General features: G+C 41.0%; 1 protein-coding gene across 2 annotated transcripts in view; it reads left to right on the top strand.

Moving 5' to 3' along the window:
* The window catches only part of LOC106874035 (UDP-galactose transporter senju), a 55256-nt gene extending 35073 nt beyond the window's left edge, over window positions 1-20183 (top strand). For both annotated transcript variants that reach the window (XM_052966128.2, XM_089349713.1), the window contains exons 3-5: window positions 10206-10252; window positions 14687-14826; window positions 16513-20183. In XM_052966128.2, the coding sequence (XP_052822088.2) occupies window positions 10206-10252; window positions 14687-14826; window positions 16513-17220 (895 nt within the window). In that variant the 3' untranslated portion in view covers window positions 17221-20183. The remainder of the gene's footprint in view (window positions 1-10205; window positions 10253-14686; window positions 14827-16512) is intronic.
* Window positions 20184-22500: the final 2317 nt, after the last annotated feature.

Below are 22500 nucleotides of genomic sequence, written 5' to 3'. Positions count from 1 at the left end.
CTCTCTTTCTATATATATATGATGATGATGATGATGATCTTTTCTCCCGCCATGCCTCTGTCTACCCCTCCATCCTCTCTCTCTCTTTCGTAGTTTTTCCTTAAGGTCTTCAGGTTCTGGCTATATATAAATGAGAAACCCATTCTAAATTATCTCGCTGACATACTACGACGAAATCTCAAGATGCAGATAAGATAGAGATTTTTTATTTATTTACGGCCTCAAACATCTCATAATACCTTCGCGCTTTAGTTGCCCCCCCCCCCTATTATTTATCTTGTTTCTCTCCATGAAATTCAATTGAATTCAGTTGTTGTCTTAAATTCATGCTTATTCATTTTCTAAGCTTCCTAAATTCATGCTACGTTATATTCTAATCACCCAGAATTCATTGCTCTTTTAAAAATTACGATTTATGCATTGTTGTCTCTCAAATATTTAAAATCTACAATTAAGAGCCCTATCTACTCGCTGGCGGTACCTACCCACCACTACCCATTTTCCTTTATTCAAAATTCTTATCGCTCCTTAAAATTATGGCTTTTAAGTGTTGATTTCTCAGCCCAAGAATTACAGCGTGATGTGCTGCTTGACTGGTCCCCCCTCTCTCTCTCTCTCTCTCTTTCTATATATATATGATGATGATGATGATGATCTTTTCTCCCGCCATGCCTCTGTCTACCCCTCCATCCTCTCTCTCTCTTTCGTAGTTTTTCCTTAAGGTCTTCAGGTTCTGGCTATATATAAATGAGAAACCCATTCTAAATTATCTCGCTGACATACTACGACGAAATCTCAAGATGCAGATAAGATAGAGATTTTTTATTTATTTACGGCCTCAAACATCTCATAATACCTTCGCGCTTTAGTTGCCCCCCCCCCTATTATTTATCTTGTTTCTCTCCATGAAATTCAATTGAATTCAGTTGTTGTCTTAAGTTCATGCTTATTCATTTTCTAAGCTTCCTAAATTCATGCTACGTTATATTCTAATCACCCAGAATTCATTGCTCTTTTAAAAATTACGATTTATGCATTGTTGTCTCTCAAATATTTAAAATCTACAATTAAGAGCCCTATCTACTCGCTGGCGGTAACCCTAACCCTCCCACCCCCTCCACCGGAAGTTCATTCCTCTGTCATCCCTCTGTCATCCCACCCCCTCCACCGGAAGTTCATTCCTCTGTCATCCCACCCCCTCCACCGGAAGTTCATTCCTCTGTCATCCCACCCCCTCCACCGGAAGTTCATTCCTCTGTCATCCCACCCCCTCCACCGGAAGTTCATTCCTCTGTCATCCCACCCCCTCCACCGGAAGTTCATTTCTCTGTCATCCCACCCCCTCCACCGGAAGTTCATTCCTCTGTCATCCCGCCCCCTCCACCGGAAGTTCATTCCTCTGTCATCCTGTCAACCTCGGCTGTCTCCCGGAACCCATCTAGTGGCCTTGGCCATCCTCTCCCCTACCTTTGGGTAGCGCATTAAGGTTGAGAAATGTTTGCAGGTTGTAGGTACTGTTTTGCTTATGAATTCTTCCAATTGCAAGTTTTCTTTTCAGGTACACGACACTGCTTTTCCCCTTCCCAGGCTACAGGCCCACACCCCCAACACCCATACTGTTAGGATTGGCACTCTCAACGTCGGCACGCTGAAAGGTAGATCTGGTGAAATTGTTGAGATGCTTGAACGGAGATGCGTAGATATGTGCTGCATCCAGGAAGTAAGATGGAGAGGAGGTTCTGCAAGGTTCCTCACAGGCAAAGAACACAGGTACAAGATTTTCTGGGCAGGGAACACTGACGGGGTCGGGGGCGTAGGAATACTTCTAGCGGAGAAATGGGTGGATAAGGTAATCGAGGTCGTTAGAGTAAGTGACAGAGTACTTAAGATCAGACTAGTGCTTCATCATAGATTAGCTACTGTCATCTCAGCCTATGCACCTCAACCTGGGCTACCAGATGGTCTGAAAGACCAATTCTATGACACCCTCTTGCAAACTACCTCGTCGACGAGTGACAGGGACCTTCTCTTTGTGGCTGGAGACTTCAACGGTCATGTCGGACGTCGTGCTGGGGGCTTCCATGGCATACATGGAGGCTATGGCTTCGGTTCCCGCAACGAGGAGGGAACCAGACTGCTGGAGTTCTGTGATGCAACCAATCTTATGGTCTGCAATACCAACTTCAGGAAACCTGCCAGTCACCTAGTCACCTACCGCTCCGGCAGACACTCTAGCCAAATCGACTACATCCTCGCCAGAAATAGGGAAAGAGGGCGGCTTATAAATGCCAAAACCTACCCTGGCGAAGAATGTACCCCACAACATAGATTAGTAGTTAGCGACTTTGGGATCAAGGCAAAATGGGTGCCCAGAATTAGACAGGCTTGGAGAAGAAGGGTGTGGAAGCTTAAAGACCCTGCAAACGGACAGAGACTTAGAGACAAGTTACTTGAAGCATTTAACGAAATAGAAGGGGATATAGCATCATACAACGTGGAAGACAATTGGAGATTTCTGCGGGACAACCTGTTGAAAGCCACCGACCAGATTTGTGGGTGGTGTAAGGTCCCCTCCCAACCCAGAGTAACGTGGTGGTGGAACAAGGAGGTAGACAGGGCTATTAGACAAAAGAAACAGGCTTGGAAGGACTGGAAGAACGGTGGTAGCAGGGAATTGTACCAATGTGCCAGAAGGGAGGCTAGGCGACAGGTTTATTTAGCCAGAGGGGAAGCAGATAAGGAAAGATTTGCCAATGTTCTGCGCCGTGAGGACCAAAGACTCGAGGTATTTCGTGTTGCAAGACAGTGTAGGAGAGAGAATAGTGATGTTGTAGGAGAGAAATGTGTTCGCATGGATGATGGTACGCTTGCATTAAATGAGGATGCAAAGAAAGAGGTCTGGAGATGCCACTACGATAGATTGCTTAATAAAGAGAATGAATGGGAGAAAGAGAGCCTGCCTTATGTCGACCCAATAGAGGGACCAGCTATCCGAGTTGATAGTACCAGGGTAGATAAAGCAATTAAGAGTATGAAGACCGGGAAAGCCCCCGGCCCATCAGGAATCGCTGCAGAGATGCTCAAAATATCTGGTAGTGTTGGCTATAGCCTAGTCACCCGTATTACGAACCAGGTGATACACGAAGGAGTCATACCCTATGACTGGTGTAGCAGCATCATAGTCAACTGCTACAAAGGTAAAGGGGACGCTTTAGATACAAATAATTACAGAGGCATCAAGCTGTTAGATCAGGTTATGAAAGTTACAGAGAGGGTCATAGCCCAACTAATTAGGGAGAGAATCAATTTAGATGAGATGCAGTTTGGGTTTGTGCCAGGTAAAAGCACTACTGATGCCTTATTCCTAGTGAGACAGTTGCAGGAGAAATACCTAGCTAAGGATAAACCTCTGTACCTGGCTTTCGTTGACATGGAGAAAGCCTTTGACAGGGTCCCCCGATCCCTTATCTGGTGGTCAATGAGGAAACTTGGGATAGAAGAATGGTTAGTGAGAGCTGTGCGAGCCATGTACAGAGATGCTGCCAGTAAGGTGAGGGTTGGAAATGAGTACAGCAATGAATTCCGGGTAGAGGTAGGGGTCCACCAAGGTTCCGTCCTCAGCCCCCTATTATTTACCATAGTCCTCCAGGCAATCACAGAGGAGTTCAAGACAGGTTGCCCCTGGGAGCTCCTCTATGCTGATGACCTTGCCCTAATTGCGGAGTCACTATCAGAACTAGAGAAGTTTCAGGTGTGGAAGCAAGGTCTAGAATTGAACGGCCTTAGAGTTAACCTAGCTAAAACCAAAATCCTAATAAGTATGAAGGTAGATAAAACACAAACCCCTTCAGGTAGATGGCCCTGCTCAGTATGTAGAAAAGGAGTAGGTAGTAACTCTATAAGATGTACCCGGTGCAAGCTATGGACACATAAGAGGTGCAGCAACATCAAAGGCAGGTTAACTAGCAAGCTAGTTTTTGTTTGTGGCAGATGTTCAGGTGCAATAAAGACTGCAAACAAACAGGAAACAACTTCTATCTCATTCCAGGGTGAAAAACTAGAGGTAGTCGATAGCTTCCGCTATCTGGGCGACCAAGTTAGTAGTGGGGGTGGGTGCGCTGAAAGTGTAGCTGCTAGAATAAGAATAGCCTGGGCAAAGTTTAGAGAGCTCTTACCCCTGCTGGCGACAAAGGGACTCTCACTCAGAGTAAAAGGCAGACTGTATGACGCATGCGTACGAACAACCATGCTACATGGCAGTGAAACATGGGCTGTAACTGCTGAGGACATACGTAAGCTCGCAAGGAATGAAGCCAGTATGCTCCGTTGGATGTGTAATGTCAATGTGAATACCCGTCAGAGTGTAAGTATCTTGAGAGAAAAGCTGAACATTAGAAGCATCAGTTGTGGCATGCAAGAGAGACGATTGCGCTGGTATGGACATGTGGTGAGAATGGAGGAGGATAGCTGCGTGAAAAAGTGCCACACCCTAACAGTTGAGGGAACCCGTGGAAGAGGTAGGCCCAGGAAGACCTGGGCTGAGGTGGTGAGGCAAGACCTTCGTACATTGGGCCTCACCGAGGCGATGACTACGGACCGAGACCTTTGGAAATGGGCTGTGCGTGAGAAGACCCGGCAAGCCAAGTAAGATCGTTGCCAGTGCCCCTGGACTGGTTCTTGTGCGGGTGGCACATGAGATGCACCATTTTGAGCGTGGCCGTTGCCAGTACCGCCTGACTGGCTCCTGTAGGATTTTCGAGCGAGATCGTTGCCAGTGCCCCTGGACTGGCTTGTGCGGGTGGCACATAAAAGACACCATTTCGAGCGTGGCCGTTTTCGTGCGGGTGACACGTAAAAGCACCCACTACACTCTCTGAGTGGTTGGCGTTAGGAAGGGCATCCAGCTGTAGAAACTCTGCCAAATCGGACTGGAGCCTAGTGTTGCCATCCGGTTTCACCAGTCCTCAGTCAAATTGTCCAACCCATGCTAGCATGGAAAGCGGACGTTAAACGATGATGATGATGATGATGATATGTATATATATATATATATATGTATATATATATATATATGTATATATATATATGTATATATATATATATATATATATATATGTATATATATATATATATATGTATATATATATATATATATGAAAGTGTAGCTGCTAGAATAAGAATAGCCTGGGCAAAGTTTAGAGAGCTCTTACCCCTGCTGGCGACAAAGGGACTCTCACTCAGAGTAAAAGGCAGACTGTATGACGCATGCGTACGAACAACCATGCTACATGGCAGTGAAACATGGGCTGTAACTGCTGAGGACATACGTAAGCTCGCAAGGAATGAAGCCAGTATGCTCCGTTGGATGTGTAATGTCAATGTGAATACCCGTCAGAGTGTAAGTATCTTGAGAGAAAAGCTGAACATTAGAAGCATCAGTTGTGGCGTGCAAGAGAGACGATTGCGCTGGTATGGACATGTGGTGAGAATGGAGGAGGATAGCTGCGTGAAAAAGTGCCACACCCTAACAGTTGAGGGAACCCGTGGAAGAGGTAGGCCCAGGAAGACCTGGGCTGAGGTGGTGAGGCAAGACCTTCGTACATTGGGCCTCACCGAGGCGATGACTACGGACCGAGACCTTTGGAAATGGGCTGTGCGTGAGAAGACCCGGCAAGCCAAGTAAGATCGTTGCCAGTGCCCCTGGACTGGTTCTTGTGCGGGTGGCACATGAGATGCACCATTTTGAGCGTGGCCGTTGCCAATACCGCCTGACTGGCTCCTGTAGGATTTTCGAGCGAGATCGTTGCCAGTGCCCCTGGACTGGCTTGTGCGGGTGGCACATAAAAGACACCATTTCGAGCGTGGCCGTTTTCGTGCGGGTGACACGTAAAAGCACCCACTACACTCTCTGAGTGGTTGGCGTTAGGAAGGGCATCCAGCTGTAGAAACTCTGCCAAATCAGACTGGAGCCTGGTGTTGCCATCCGGTTTCACCAGTCCTCAGTCAAATCGTCCAACCCATGCTAGCATGGAAAGCGGACGTTAAACGATGATGATGATGATGATGATGATATATGTATATATATATATATATATATGTATATATATGTATATATATATATATACATATGTACATATATACACATATACATACACATATATACACACAGATACATATAACAACATGAGCACAAGTGCATAAACATGCCCACACAAGCACACATACATACATGCACACACAGAGAATACGTACATACACATAACCTAAGAGTGTAATAAGAACTAATAAGAAAATGAAAAAGAGGTAATCAATAAGACTATTTAAGGTTAATGAAAAGAAATTTGGACATATGTTTACAAGAGAAAACTCTTTCATCTCTCGAATTTAAGATAGAACCGTTCATTTTCATAATTATATAAGACTCTTCAAGGCATAAAAGGCACATTCTATTTCTAATCCTATAAGAGGGGCAGAAGAAACAATATTCCAAGAAATTGAGAAAGTTATGTTGTCTCTTTTAAGTTGCCATACCTTTTTGGATAAACTAATACTACTTTCTTTCTGAGGATCATTAAAAGATGATTTATGATTATTCAAATGTAATTTAAAAAGGGTCTGTATACTACTTATATAATGAAACCTAGGGAGATCATGTGTTGTAATAGTAGCTTTATACACAACATTTTTCATTTTACAATTACCTTTAACCTCACAGGCATTAGGGTTTCTACAGTTACAATTGTTACTAATATTAGACGTACTATTATGTGTATGTGTGTTGATAGAGGAAGAGTTTGTGTTAGTATGGGAATCGTTGTTAGAAGATACAGAGCTATTTGAATAATTAGGGTTAGCATAAGTAGTAGAGGAGGTAAAATTCTTGTAGCAAAGATTTAGTTTTCTATTGTTAAAGGAAGAAATAATCCTAAATGAGTTAGGAAAAATAGAAAAGCCAAATATAATTCTGTTATTGAAATATCCCAGCATACCTACATTTACTAAAATTTGATTTAATAATAGAATGAATAGTCTTTATAAAATTAGACTTCAAATGTTTAGCAAAAGGAAATATAATCCAAATTATGTTATTATTGTGTTTCTTATTGGTATGGTGTTTTTATTGGACGGGTCACCCATTCGAATGAAAGGTATAGGTTTCTTTTTACCTCTCATATTAACACCATCACTAACATTGCTATTCTTCCTATTATTATTATAAGGAAAATATTGGACATCATTAAAGTTGGTTATATAGTTGTGTGGGGAACTAAGAGTATATGAAGAAATAAGAGAAGATTTTTTTTTTAAATGACTTTGTTTCGTGTTACTATTTCTGGGTATGTTAATGTTTTTCACATAATGACTGCCTGTGACATTACAATTGTTTATCTTATTAGAAATATAGGTATTGGTAGAAATCTGGTTAGTAAAATTCTAGTTATTTGGTCCATAGTTGTTAAAATTTTTTTTCTTTTTTATGGTGGAGTTATCTTTACAAATATACTGCATAGAGTTAAGTTGTATGCCAGGATGTTCCAATTTATGATGGTGTTTAGAACATATGGTGTGTTTATTGAAATTCATATCCATACAGCTGTTGTTATGATTGGAAAATTCATTGTTAATTTTGTTGTACTTAATTTGATATTCATAACCAGCGTTCCTAAGAGCTAGATTGTAATAGTCTCTATGCTTATTAAAAATTTCTTCATTTCAGGATAATGAGTTAATTCTGTTTTCAATGTTATAAGTTATGTTATCAAGAATATTAGAAGAATGATTGCTCTGTGCATGTATATAAGTAATATTGCTATTAGGTTTATGGTATGGTTGGTAAGCTGAAGTAGTGAGGTTAAAATTTGCATCCAAGAAGTTCACAGAAGTGTGATCCTGCTCAATGATAATGGTAAATCCATGGCTTTTGAAAAATTTATGTAATCTCTTCTGATATATTTTGATTTTACGGTTAGAAGCATTTCGAACTACAAAGCATCATCCCCATAGAGACCACCTTCGAATTCAGGGAGTTCTTCATGAAGTAGGTGTAGTAAATAAATCCTGACTAGATCTGTGAATTTCGGCAGAATCTTGCACGCCCATTGGTATATCAAAGAAATCTGGTGTGTCTTTTCTAGTCCAGAATTTTCTTTGGTGATGAATTATGGTCATCCTCACCTCAAATATAACTTTTATTTCCTTCATTGGTAAGTTAGCCCTATTCTTTATGAAAATAAGAGCCTTATTAAGTAGAATAGGACTAATCGATTCGTTTTTTTGTTCCTACTTTCTTCTGATCGTCTTTCTTACCCCGGGCTACTTTTTGAGTCGGGTAACTCTCTTGAATTCACCGGCCGGTCTTATCTGTGATCGATGTTTTTTCCTTGTTAAGTTTTCTTTGGCTTTTTCTCTGCTTGTATGTACATTTTTACCTAAATATTGTAACTTTTTTCAAACATAGTCTTGCCTATCACTTTTAGCCTCGTGTAATATGTATATTTTTTTCATTTTTCAATATTGTTTCAGTCATTTTGATTGTAGCCATGCTTAAAATGATATATTTTCTATTTGAAAATTGGTTATGAAAGACATGTAGTCGTTTTATTATCTTTATCTTATGATATTTACTTTGTATTATATTATACTTATTTATTGTGCTTTTACTTATTAATTTTTCTATATGTGACAGTGGATTTTCATCGATGAGTTCATGAACCTTGGTTCTTTTCCCTAAAGCTATATATTTATATATATTTAATACTGTGAAACTTTGTGATCTTTCTCACCCAGAGCAGGACTTTCATGACCAAGATGTCCCTGTACTTGGCTGCAGTGAGCCTGTAACTGACCACGAGCCATACTGGTGGCATCATTACAGAGGCTGGGTGTTTGGTCATGGACATGTAGTGGATCTTAAAGACATCCTGGCTGAAGCTGACCATGCAGTTCTGCTTGTTGATGACCAGATCGATCATGAAGGTTTTTTTCATCAGAAAAAATGAGAATTCGATTGCCATGTCACTTCAAGTCATTGAGAAGGTGATGACAGTGCTCCTGACCTTGTTCTCACATATGGTCGATGAGCAGAAGCTTTTCCATGCACCTCAAGCTCTTAACACCCTCCTCCTTGATGGCCCTGGACATGGAAGCCACCAAGATGTTTTCCGCGAGTGCAGTCATTTTGAACGTCGGATCACTTTCGAAGGCCTTTCTCACAGCCAACTTGTGGTCTACCTGATTGAGGTCGTTCTTTAAGGTCTTTCCCATTCTTGGCCCTCTCCACGACTCTGTAAACAGTCATCTGGCTGATGTTGTGATGCTTGGCGATGTCAGGCTTGTGGCTGGCTTACAAGAGAGCAGAGATCTTGATTCTTTTCACTTCTATCTCAATACACAATGGAAAAGATGTTTTAATGACATGTGCTGAAAAAAGTAGAACTTTAAGTATGTTTGATGGCACTTTTTCTATCACTATCACACGTATTAACCTCTCAAAAGATCAAAACCGAGTGTAACAGGACCTCAGCAAATATATATATATCATGTACTCACATACACACAGACATATCATCATCATGTAGAAATATTTTAATACTAAATTTATTCAGGCATTACAGAATTGATTCAGATTATCGTTAACCTCTACAATTGTAAGAGGTGCTCAAAGTGGTCACCATTAGCTTCCAGACACTTATTAGTACAGCATACTGCTGCTTTGGGCAACATTGGTCAAAGGTGTTCAAAAGATTGCTGCTCATGCCATTCAATTTCTTCCCAAAGGGCCATCAGTGTAGTTAGTTTTTTGCGAAACATGACATCATTTATGGTGCCCTATAAGTAAAAGTCTTCAAGTGTTTAATTGAGAGAATGTACAGAGAACTCAACTGCATCTCTTCACCTTATCCAGTGTCCTTGTAAATTCTCATCCAGGTGAGCTTGCACATCTTGGCTGTAGTGTGGTAGGGAAAACGGTCCTATTAAACCTCTTGATGACACTTCACACCAAAAAAAAGGCAAAACAGGTTAAAAGTGACTTGTATTAATCCCATGATGTCTGAATAAATTTACCATTAAAACATTTCTACTTGTTTTCCTTTCACTGAAGTGTGTTTACATTTTTTTGGTGGACTCTGTGTATGATGTATACAAAATGTGTGTGTACGTGCGTGTGTGCATACATATTTATATACTTTCATTTTATTTTCCAGTAATTCTTTTGTTGATTTATACCATGAAATCTCCAAGAATAAAAAAGGTAAGGCTGAAACAAACTTAATTTTATTCTGTGGTAACCTTGAACTTTTCCAGGGCTGTGATGCTAAAACATTGTACAGCTGACCATAATCCTGCAACTGTTGTGATGTTCTGTCTTTGCTGGCCTCTCTCGTTTGCCAGATCTAATAACATCAAGTTGTGAAAATGATTGCTCAAAAAAGAAGAGAAAAAAAAATATATGCATAACAACATTCTTCCTCATCTTAAACAGAATTACTAAGTAATTAAATGGTTGTTTTCATTTGTTATAGCCAATGATTAGACTAATCATGTCATTTTATGCAGAAAATAGCATAGTTGTAGCTATAACATTTTACACTTAATAATTTTAATTGCAATAGACAGTACAATAATGCAGTGAGCATGTTTTTCACAATTAGTTTTATAATCCAAGCATTAATATTAGAATTTATTCAAATGACTGTGCTTTTTCTTTATACATTTATGGCCTTGTTTTGATGTGAGAAATCATTATTATTATTATTATTATAGAGAAACACTCACCATTCTGATGTACCTCTGTACATGACTTGCATATCTCTCACAAACCATTCATCTGTTCAATGTTTCTTAATGACCACTAGTTTTCTCTTTTTGCCCTTGTAGCAGTTGACAGATATGGTTATGCTGATTAATTGGATGTGGCACTTTCTTGTTCTACATGATTGACTATCCATGTCACTATACATGCTCTTCCCAGCCAAGATTTTTATCATCTAAATATCGCTGCTGTCAACTTTCTTCTGCTGGATTTATTGGCATAAGTCCTGTCTTCTATGCATTCTTTTCATTCAACAAACTTTCATAATCACACTTCTGTGCCTCTTTCTTTTCATCATTGGCAAGAGCAAACACAATACTATCACTCCTTATATTCTGTCCCCAGTAACCTCTTGATTTTTCCATAGCAGTCTGTTTTGCAATCCAAAAATTTGTCATATCTCTGATCTTCCTGTTACAGGATATGTTTGAAATTTCAGACTGTATTCTGAAATTAGTTGTCATACTTTACAATTTCTATAACCAAACTTCCATAGCTTCAGGCAGTCATAATGCAGGGGAAGCCAGTATTTTATTTCTTTTATTTACTTTTGATGATAAATTCATACAGAAATTGATAAGTTAGACATTCGTCTTTCATATATATATCATCATCATCATTTAATGTCTGTTTTCCATTCTGAAAACACCTTTTGAGCGAGACCGTTGCCAGTACCGTGTGACTGGCCCTCGTGCCGGTGGCACATAAAAGCACCCACTATACTCTTGGAGTGGTTGGTGTTAGGAAGGGCATCCAGCTGTAGAAACTCTGCCAGATCAGATTGGAGCCTGGTGCAGCCTTCTGGCTTGCCAGTCCTCAGTCAAATCATCCAACCCATGCTAGCATGGAAAGTGGACGTTAAACAATGATGATGATGATGATGTGTGGGGTCAATGGTTTGACAGGATTTAGTGAGCCCTGAGCACCACAACAAGCTCCAATGTCAACTTTGACATGGTTTCTATGGCTTATGCCCTTCCTGATGCCATCCACTTTACTGTGTGCCACTGGCACTAATGATGTTGCAAGATGATAAAAAAAAAAACAGGAAGAAAAAAAGTAAAGTAAATAGCTCTTTGCTCAAGTGGCAGTGTATTTGAAAGAGAGGTGTTGAGAGGCTAAATTATGGTAGAGGGACGGGCACTGGAATCTTACCAAAGAGGAGACATTTGGCTAAATATCCCCCCCCCCTCTGCATTATATAGGGGTAGCTGGGAGTTATTAGAAAGAAGGTAGAGATGGTGGTGATGAGATGTCAGAGAATCTCAAAATAGGTGAGTATAAGAGAGGACACAAACAGTGGATCAGGTGGGAGAGAAGGTAGTTTCATAAGATTTGGGGGGAGGGTAGTAGAGATGGGGGTGGTTAAAGTGAATGGCATAAGTGATGGACAAGAGTGGAGATGTAGTTGATGGAAAATACCTGTATGGAGAGGAGGTAAGCTGAGAGTGATACAAGTGGCTCAGGGAGTAGGATAGATCAGAAAGTAGGGGAATGATGTACAAGGCATTGGATTTATGAAGAGGGAGATGTAGAAGTACATGAGGGTGGCTATGGTAGGTGGGGCATGATGGCAGTATGAGAATGTGTTGAGAATGATAGCTGGTTTGGGAGGTGTTAGGGTAGAGTATGGCAGAGGGAAGAGTGTGGTGGCTGAAGGCACAGAAAGGTGATTGATGGAAATGGTGTGGGAAGGGATGATAATGGGAATGAGAAGGAAGAGCTTCCAGGGTGGGAGTAACTATATATATTTATATATATATATATATATATCAGTGCCCCCGGACTGGCTCATGTGCGGGCGACACATGAAATCTTTCGAGCGGGATCGTTGCCAGTGCCCCTGGACTGGCTCATGTGCGGGCGACACATGAATCTTTCGAGCGAGATCGTTGCCAGTGCCCCTGGACTGGCTCATGTGCGGGCGACGCATGATATCTTTCGTGCGAGATCTTTGCCAGTGCCCCTGGACTGGCTCATGTGCGGGCGACACATGAAATCTTTCGAGCGGGATCGTTGCCGGTGCCCCTGGACTGGCTCATGTGCGGCGACACATGAATCTTTCGAGCGGGATCGTTGCCAGTGCCCCTGGACTGGCTCATGTGCGGGCGACACATGAAATATTTCGAGCGGGATCGTTGCCAGTGCCCCTGGACTGGCTCATGTGCGGGTAACACATGAAATCTTTCGAGGGGGATCGTTGCCAGTGCCCCTGGACTGGCTCATGTGCGGGCGACACATGATATCTTTCGAGCGAGTTCGTTGCCAGTGCCCCTGGACTGGCTCTTGTGCGGGTGACAAATGAAATGTTTCGAGCGGGATCATTTGCCAGTGCCCCCGGACTGGCTCATGTGCGGGCGACACATGAATCTTTCGAGCGGGATCGTTGCCAGTGCCCCTGGACTGGCTCATGTGCGGGCGACACATGATATCTTTCGAGCGAGATCGCTGCCAGTGCCCCTGGACTGGCCCTTGTGCGGGTGACACATGAAATGTTTCGAGCGGGATCGTTGCCAGTGCCCATAGACTGGCTCATGTGCGGGCGACACATGAAATCTTTCAAGCGACATCGTTGCAAGTGCCCCTGGGCCGGCTTGCGGGTGACACATGAGGTTTTTCAAGCGAGGTCGTTGTCTGTGCCCCCGGGCTGGCTCGTGTGCGGGCGACACATGGGGTCTTTCGAGCGGGATCGTTGCCAGTGCCTCTGGACTGGCTCTTGTGCGGGTGACACATGAGGCTTTTTCGAGCGGGATCGTTTGCCAGTGCCCCCGGACTGGCTCATGTGCGGGCGACACATGAAATCTTTCGAGCGGGATCGTTGCCAGTCCCCTGGACTGGCTCATGTGCGGGCGACACATGATATCTTTCGAGCGAGATCGCTGCCAGTGCCCCTAGACTGGCTCATGTGCGGGTGACACATGAAATCTTTCGAGCGGGATCGTTGCCAGTGCCCCTGGACTGGCTCATGTGCGGGCGACACATGATATCTTTCAAGCGACATCGTTGCCAGTGCCCCTGGACTGGCCCTTGTGCGGGTGACACATGAAATGTTTCGAGCGGGATCGTTGCCAGTGCCCATAGACTGGCTCATGTGCGGGAGACACATGAAATCTTTCGAGCGGGATCGATGCCAGTGCCCCTGGACTGGCTCATGTGCGGGCGACACATGAAATCTTTTGAGCGAGATCGTTGCCGGTGCCCCTGGGCCGGCTTGCGGGTGACACATGAGGTTTTTCAAGCGAGGTCGTTGTCTGTGCCCCCGGGCTGGCTCATGTGCGGGCGACACATGGGGTCTTTCGAGCGGGATCGTTGCCAGTGCCTCTGGACTGGCTCTTGTGCGGGTGACACATGAGGCTTTTTCGAGCGGGATCGTTTGCCAGTGCCCCCGGACTGGCTCATGTGCGGGCGACACATGATATCCTTCGTGTGAGATCGTTGCCAGTGCCCATGGACTGGCTCTTGTGCGAGTGACACACGATGTTTTTCAAGCGAGATCGTTGCCGGTGTCCCTGGACTGGCTCTTGTGCGGGTGGCACATAAAAGACACCATTTCGAGCGTGGCCGTTTTCGTGCGGGTGAAACGTAAAAGCACCCACTACACTCTCTGAGTGGTTGGCGTTAGGAAGGGCATCCAGCTGTAGAATCTCTGCCAAATTAGATTGGAGCCTGGTGTTGCCATCCGGTTTCACCAGTCCTCAGTCAAATCATCCAACCCATGCTAGCATGGAAGGCGGACGTTAAACGATGATGATGATGATGATATATATATATATATATATATATATATATATATATAGTGTGTGTGTGTCTATCTATTTATTTACATATGTGTGTGTTTGTATATATATATTCTTCAATTTTTATTTCTTTCAGTTTTCCTCTTCTATTTTGTGCCCGCGGCACTGTACAGTCTCTATAACAATCTTCAGTTTGTCAACCTGGTCAACTTTGATCCCACTACATATTACCTTTTGTTGCAATTTCGAGTTGTTGTAACTGGAATATTATTTCAGGTAAACTTAATATATTCATTTTCTGTAAAGTCTACTCCTTTTAGGTAGAGTATATGATCAGGTGGTTTTGGGTTCAGTCTCTCTCCCTGTGTGTGTGAGTGTGTGAGTGTCTCCGTCTTGCTTACATGGAAAAATGGTTATTAAAATATTTATGATAAGTACTTTTCTACCATCCCCAACCTATTACTCTGTATCTACTATCATACCCTCATCCCTCCACCCATCTCGTTTCATCTTCTGTCATCACTCTTTCTACTTCTCACCTTTTTAGTCTGTTATACCTTGAGCAAACAAGCCGACCAGAGAGTACTGAGGACTCTAGTACTGAGTACTTGTACATTCTAAGACACCAGGATAAAAGACAATCTTCATTATAATCATCATCACCCACTTTCCATGTTGGCATGGGTTTTATTAAAAGATATATATATATAGAAATAAAGAAGATCTGAAATTAATGTAATTAAATGTTAAATATATTGACTATCAAAATGTTGTTAAAGGAGTATTGGTATTTATTTGATCAAACATGGTTATCTATTTGTAAGTTGAAAGGATTTATAGTATTTTGTAAGTTTGATAAGATTTAATATCTATTAGAGGGGATTATTTCAAAATATCTACTAAGCAGCTTTAGTTCAGTAACTGAAAATTTATATAATTTGCACACACACGCATGCACATATTTATATATACATGTATATATATATATATATGCATACACATACATTCACCATCATCGCTTTCACATCCACTTTTAACATGCTTGCATGGTTTGGATGCCCTTCCTATTGCCACCTCTCTCCTGTTTCCAAACAAGTTAATATTTCCTCATGGCCAGACATATTTTTGCATAATATTGAAACAATAGCATTGCTTGTATGACTGACTCTCATTTATAACTATATGCAATGTCAAGACAAGGAGACATAAACATATGCACTCTAACATACACATATATGCAGATATATATAGCCCATTTAAGAGTACCCTTCAATCATTGGGCAATAAAATGTGCTTGCGAAGACCTGTTGAGGCAAGTGAAGTCATTGTTATGGCCGATGACAGTACCGCCTGATTGGCACCCATGCTGGTGGCGTGTAAAAAGTACCATTTGAGCGTGGTCGATGCCAGTGCTACCTGACTGGTCCCGTGCCAGTGGCACGTAAAAAGCACCATTCAAGCATGATTGTTGCCAGTGCTGCCTGACTGGCTCTCATGCCAGTGGCACGTAAAAAGCACCATTCAAGCGTGGCCGATGCCAGTACCGCCTTTCTGGCCCTCGTGCTGGTGGTACGTAAAAAGCACCCACTACACTCTCAGAGTAGTTGGTGTTAGGAAGGGCATCCAGCTGTAGAAACATTGCCAGATTGGATTGGAGCCTGGTGCAGCCTCCTGGCTTGCCAGCCCTCAGTCAAACTGTCCAACCCATGCCAGCATGGAAAGCGGATATTAAACGATGATGATGATACAAATATATAAATACATACATACATGATGTATTTCCATCTACCAAATCCACTGACAAGGCTTTAGTCAGCTCAAGAGTATAATAGAAGCTATTTCTCCTCGGTGTAGGACTGAACCCAAAACCATTTGGTTGGGAAGTAAACCTCTTAACCTATCAACTACATCAGTTTGTAGATTTAGGATTTTACATTATCTCATATTTCTCTCTTTTTTCAGATTCTCTTCAACAAACGTCTTAGGTGTATTCAATGGGTATCTGTCATTCTACTCACTATTGGATGTCTTATCAAAGAACTCGGTCATGTGAAAGTTATGACTGTAGCATCATCACCAGCCACTACTGTTTTGACTGCCGCAAGCACAAATGTCAGGAAAAATGTAAACATTACTTCACAATTTGGCTTTTCTATATTCCTCATCATGATCCAAGTGTTCTCTTCCTGTTTTGCTGGTGTCTACAATGAGTATCTGCTGAAAGACAAAGCATGCAATGTGCATATCATGGTGCAAAATATTTTCATGTATATTCAGTCAATAATATGCAATGGTGCTCTGCTCATATTTCGAGGGGAGCTAGTCAATTCTTTAACACTGAACAGTCTGATGTCTGTTTTCCAGGTGAAAGTAATGTTGATTATGTTAAACAATGCGTCAATTGGCATTGTGGTCAGCTTGTTCTTACATTCTCTAAACTCTATTCTGAAAACTTTTGCGAGTGCTTTAGAACTTGTTTTCACAGCCATTCTCTGTTGGATCATTTTCAACATTCCCATTGACATTTATACGTTTGGCTCTATCTTCATTGTTACTGCTGCTACATTTATGTATGCACTAAATCCAGTTGTTAACCGTCCAAAGAACACTATAGAAAAAGAACTCCAGCTCACTGTTGATGAAAAAACTCGAAATAGCCAACCAGTTTAATTTGTGTGGTTTGAAGGTGATAGATTGAAGAATTGGTTGAGTGTCAGATGAATGCTTGCAGTATTTAGTCATGTTTTGAGTTCAAATCCTGCTGAGGTCAACTTTGCCTTTTATTCTTCAGGGAGTCGATAAAATATGTACCAGTCAAGTTTGGTGTGGTTTTTTTGTCTGTTTTAGATATCTATATTTATATAGTTTGGAGTGAAAAAGGAAAATTTGAAATAAGTGGTAAAAACAAATTCAACAAAGAGTCTTGTGTGTATGTGTTTATATGTATTTGGTTAAGGAGGTATGGTTAAGACGTTCACTTCTCAACCACATGGTTCTTGATTTGGTGTCATTGAGTAGCACTTCTTTAAGTGCCTTTTTTGCATAGCATCAGTTTGCTAAATGTTCTGTGAAGAGTTCTTTAAATGGCAACAGTCTGGAAGCCTCTTGTGTGTGTGTGCACACGGGCACGACATTGAGAAGTTTGTTTTCCAAGTACTTGGTTTTGTATTCAGTCCAACATCATGGCACCTTGGGCCAGTGTCTTTTACTGTAGCCCCTGAACTGACCAGATATATGTGTCGACTTGTCTTGACATCACATGACAGTTGTAAATGACCATCACCATCTTACCCGCAATGTCCTTCATTTTCAGTCTTCAGTGAAAATGTGTCTTGCCATGGAGAAACATTACCTCACAAGGTGTTGCTGAAAGGAAGGATGTGGCTTTAAAAAATCTGCCTCAACAAATTCCATCTCATCTATACAAGCATGGAAAAGTGGAAATTAAACAATGATAATGGTCATGGTACATATATTATTGGGAAGATTGGAAAACTCAGTGTTTTGCTGTTTCATCTCAGACAGAACTCTTCAGATTGAGGATTAACACATAGGATAAAACACTGAAGATTTCTATAGTCAGGATAAAATTGTTATATTAAAAATGTTTTGGGCAGTTTCTCTAATTGAAACAGTTGTGCAAGCTACAATATACATGTGTGTATGTGTGCGTTCATTTCTTTCAAATTCATTTTTCTATGTTAGTCTTGGTTAGACAGGGAAGTATTTAAAGCAGCATTTTTAGAGTTGGATGCACTTTCTCTCACCAGCCCTTACCTGTTTTTAAAGGAAGGGCCTTTTTTTTTCTACAGGAATTTGAAAGTGCAAAGCTAGGAGACAATTTTTAACAGGAAATGTCACCCATTGCAGCCCAACTATAAATGGTGATATCACTGTTTGTAGAGTGACTTTTCAGCACAGATTGTCAGTATTCACACTAATGTGTGTATATATATATATATACATATATATGAGAGGAAGGTCGTTCAGCTACAGAAATCATGCCAAAGTAGAAAATTGAGCATGATGCAGTCCATGGACACACTAGGTTCTGTCAAACCATCCAACACAAGCCAACATTGAACAAAGACATTAAATAATAATGATAATGATAGGATGCTCCTACTGCTGTTGGCAACAAAGGTTTTGTCTGTCAGAATGAAGATTATATGATGCTACCTGGTAACAAGACATGGGTCTTGAATGCAGCATGCTCCATTAGATGTGCAATGTGTGCATGAATGTAACAGTATAAATGTGCGGAGAGAAAAACTGAGGAATCATGTTGTGTGCAAGTAAGGACATGTGATTTGTATGGATGAGGACAGCAAGTACCATTCACTTAATGTGGATGGAACTTGGTGAAGAGAAAGACCTAGGAGGCATGAGCTGAAGTTGTAAATGTTGATCTCAGGACCTTGAGCCTCAACAGAAGAAATGACACAGGACTTGGATGACGGGCAATATGCAGTTCTCAAGAAGGCTCACTCAGCAACATTGAGCTTCTGGAAGCACTGTGTGTTCATATATATGCACAACTGGGCCATTCATCCTGTTTTCTCTTCAAGACACACCTACCACCCATTTCTCTAGTTGTAGCTTTTCCTTGATACCACTTATCTTTCTCACTACTCAGAACCATTTCATTTGATATCCATCCTTCATCCTTAATACTGTCCTCTCTACTCACATTTTACACTGAACCACCACCAATCACACACACACACGTGTGTGTGTGTATATATATATATATGTACGTAAGCTCGCAAGGAATGAAGCCAGTATGCTCCGTTGGATGTGTAATGTCAATGTGAATACCCGTCAGAGTGTAAGTATCTTGAGAGAAAAGCTGAACATTAGAAGCATCAGTTGTGGCGTGCAAGAGAGACGATTGCGCTGGTATGGACATGTGGTGAGAATGGATGAGGATAGCTGCGTGAAAAAGTGCCACACCCTAACAGTTGAGGGAACCTGTGGAAGAGGTAGGCCCAGGAAGACCTGGGCTGAGGTGGTGAGGCAAGACCTTCGTACATTGGGCCTCACCGAGGCGATGACTACGGACCGAGACCTTTGGAAATGTGCTGTGCATGAGAAGACCCGGCAAGCCAAGTAAGATCGTTGCCAGTGCCCCTGGACTGGTTCTTGTGCGGGTGGCACATGAGATGCACCATTTTGAGCTTGGCCGTTGCCAGTACCGCCTGACTGGCTCCTGTAGGATTTTCGAGCGAGATCGTTGCCAGTGCCCCTGGACTGGCTTGTGCAGGTGGCACATAAAAGACACCATTTCGAGCGTGGCCGTTTTCGTGCGGTTGACACGTAAAAGCACCCACTACACTCTCTGAGTGGTTGGCGTTAGGAAGGGCATCCAGCTGTAGAAACTCTGCCAAATCAGACTGGAGCCTGGTGTTGCCATCCGGTTTCACCAGTCCTCAGTCAAATCGTCCAACCCATGCTAGCATGGAAAGCGGACGTTAAACGATGATGATGATGATGATATATATATATATATATATGGAAATACCCATGTGCATCATTGTGTATATATATAAACACACACATGGTTGCGTGTCCATGTGGAAATGTGTATATATGTGAACCTCATCATTCCAAACCAAGCAAAACTGGTATCTAAAGTAAAGAGAATATTAAAGAATAGAAAAGTAAGTCTCAATCTCTGTGTATATATGTATATGTATGTACAAGTGAGATGAGGACCTCCAACCTCTCTAGGAGGGCAGTAACTCTCAGTAAGTGACTTGGATTATGATGACCTTTTCAATCCATAGCAACCTGAATGATGACATACAATGATAGTGATATGTCTATATGTTTGTGTATGTATATATATATATATATATATATATATATGTATATTAATACATGCATACCGGTGAACGTACCAACATGTGAGTATATATATGTAAATGAGTTGTTATAGGATTTTAGTTGGTATATCTATCCAAATACTTTTGCCTACTACTTTTTTTTTTGTCAGTCTTTATTTATCAAATGGCTCAGTCTACCTCAGCATAAAGGATGTAACTCTATAGAAAAGATGGTGTATTTTTTTTTTGTTTGGCACAATTTATCAGAAATCCCTTGCCACTACATACACAGCGTGAGAAATATGTAAGAAAGATAGAACAGGTTAGGAGGAGGGAAGGAGAAAGAGTGTGTGTGTGTGTGTGTGTAAGAGAAGAGTGAGGTTGAGTGCATTGAATAAAAGGGAAGTTGGTATTGATTTCTGGAGTAAATCTGTTGTTAAACTTTCTGATGTTAAAATTGAATTAAAATATCATAAGCTATTTATTTCTTGATTCACAAATATTGTTCATTCTCTGTCATGTTTCAATTGACATTTGAAGCTGTTTCATTTTCACTTACATAGCTAATTTCTTCAAGAAAGAAATATTTGTTATAACATCTTGTTTCTGCCAATAATTGGGGAGCCTTTTCCCTAATGAGGTCAATATTTTCATTAATGCTGTATGTATTCTTGCTAACCCTAGCTGTCCTAATCATTGCACATACAGCCATCTCAAACATCGCTATAACATTTATTTCATACTAACAACTCTGTGCCTTATAAAAAGTAAACATATAAGATATGAGCTGACCTCTGAACTGGAACATCAATATGATCCTATCACTTTTATTATTATCATTACTAATATCTTCATTATTGTTTTTATTATTGTCATTATTATTATCGTTATCATTGTTATCATCATCATTATTCTTAATATTATACTATCATTGTCATTATTATTATTATTATCATCATCATCATTATTAATATTATTACAACTAAATTGTTACTTTAGTCTTTTTCGTAGTAGTACAAATATTTAATTAAATATACATGTATCTTTGAATTTTGAGAGTAGAAAATCTTATGAAACATCTTATCATCCATAATTTTGTTTTGTTTTTTTTTTTGTTTTTTTTTCTTAGAAAGAGAAGGAAAACTGTAGTAAATTCTTTTCATTTCCCTTTGACCTAATGTTGACTTTTGCTTAGTTCTATAACTAATTTTTGTGTTGATTTTGCTCTCACACATCTAATATAATAAATGTGAAAACTAATTTCTGTGTGTAAGTGTGTCACACTTACACCCCCTCTCTCACTATTCAATAACACTCCTACTATTCCTCATGATGGGGTGAGAGTAATAGTAGGCATGGAGACGGTGAGGGCAGTGGCAAGGATAGAGAGAGAAAGAGAGACAAAGAAATTTAGGGAGAGTTGATGATGTTTTATTAAAAGTAATAGTGTTGATGGTGACAGTGGGAGTAATAATAAGAGAAAGAGAAAGCATGGGTATGTGAGAGAAAGGGACTGAACACTGAACCAGCATGCTGAAGTAACATACTGAAAAAACACACACATTTAGCCCTTTTGTGAAGGTAATGGGGTGATAGTAATAGTATGAGCTGTAGTTGTGATAGAGGCGGAGGCGGCGGTGATGATGGTGGTGGTGAGAGTAAGGGATGTGAAAGATAGTGGTGATGGTGGTGGAGGGAAAGGCAGCGAAATCAAAGGTATTGATGGTGGTGGCATCAGAAGTCTGAATGGTGTGTGTATGGTAGTTGTGGTGGTGATGGTGATGATTGAAAACAATTAACAGAAAAAAAGAAAGAGGTTAGATAGAAAAAAATTGTACTGAGCCCCAAATGGGAAGACAAAAACTGTTGTTTATCATACAGCTTTGCAATAAGTTCCAAGTTGACAAATTATATTGTTTTGATGAAAATTGTTCATTGCTTGAAAAATATTGGTCAAGTTTAATAAAATTTGATATGTACTCAATGCATGAAGTGTCATTGTTGGGCCCAAGGCCCAATGAAGAGCCCTCCACAGGAGCTAGCTTAAAAGCCACCTGATAGGGCGGCTTTTAAGCAAGTACATTTTATTTACATTCAAGTCTGCTGTTTTAGGTGCTTCTAAAAA

The sequence above is a fragment of the Octopus bimaculoides genome, chromosome 3 (genome assembly GCF_046866305.1).
Source record: "Octopus bimaculoides isolate indiv1 chromosome 3, ASM4686630v1, whole genome shotgun sequence".
Classification (NCBI taxonomy): Eukaryota; Metazoa; Mollusca; class Cephalopoda; order Octopoda; family Octopodidae; genus Octopus; species Octopus bimaculoides.
The sequence above is the reverse complement of the archived record's forward strand: the minus strand, read 5'-3'. Positions and strand labels throughout refer to the sequence as shown.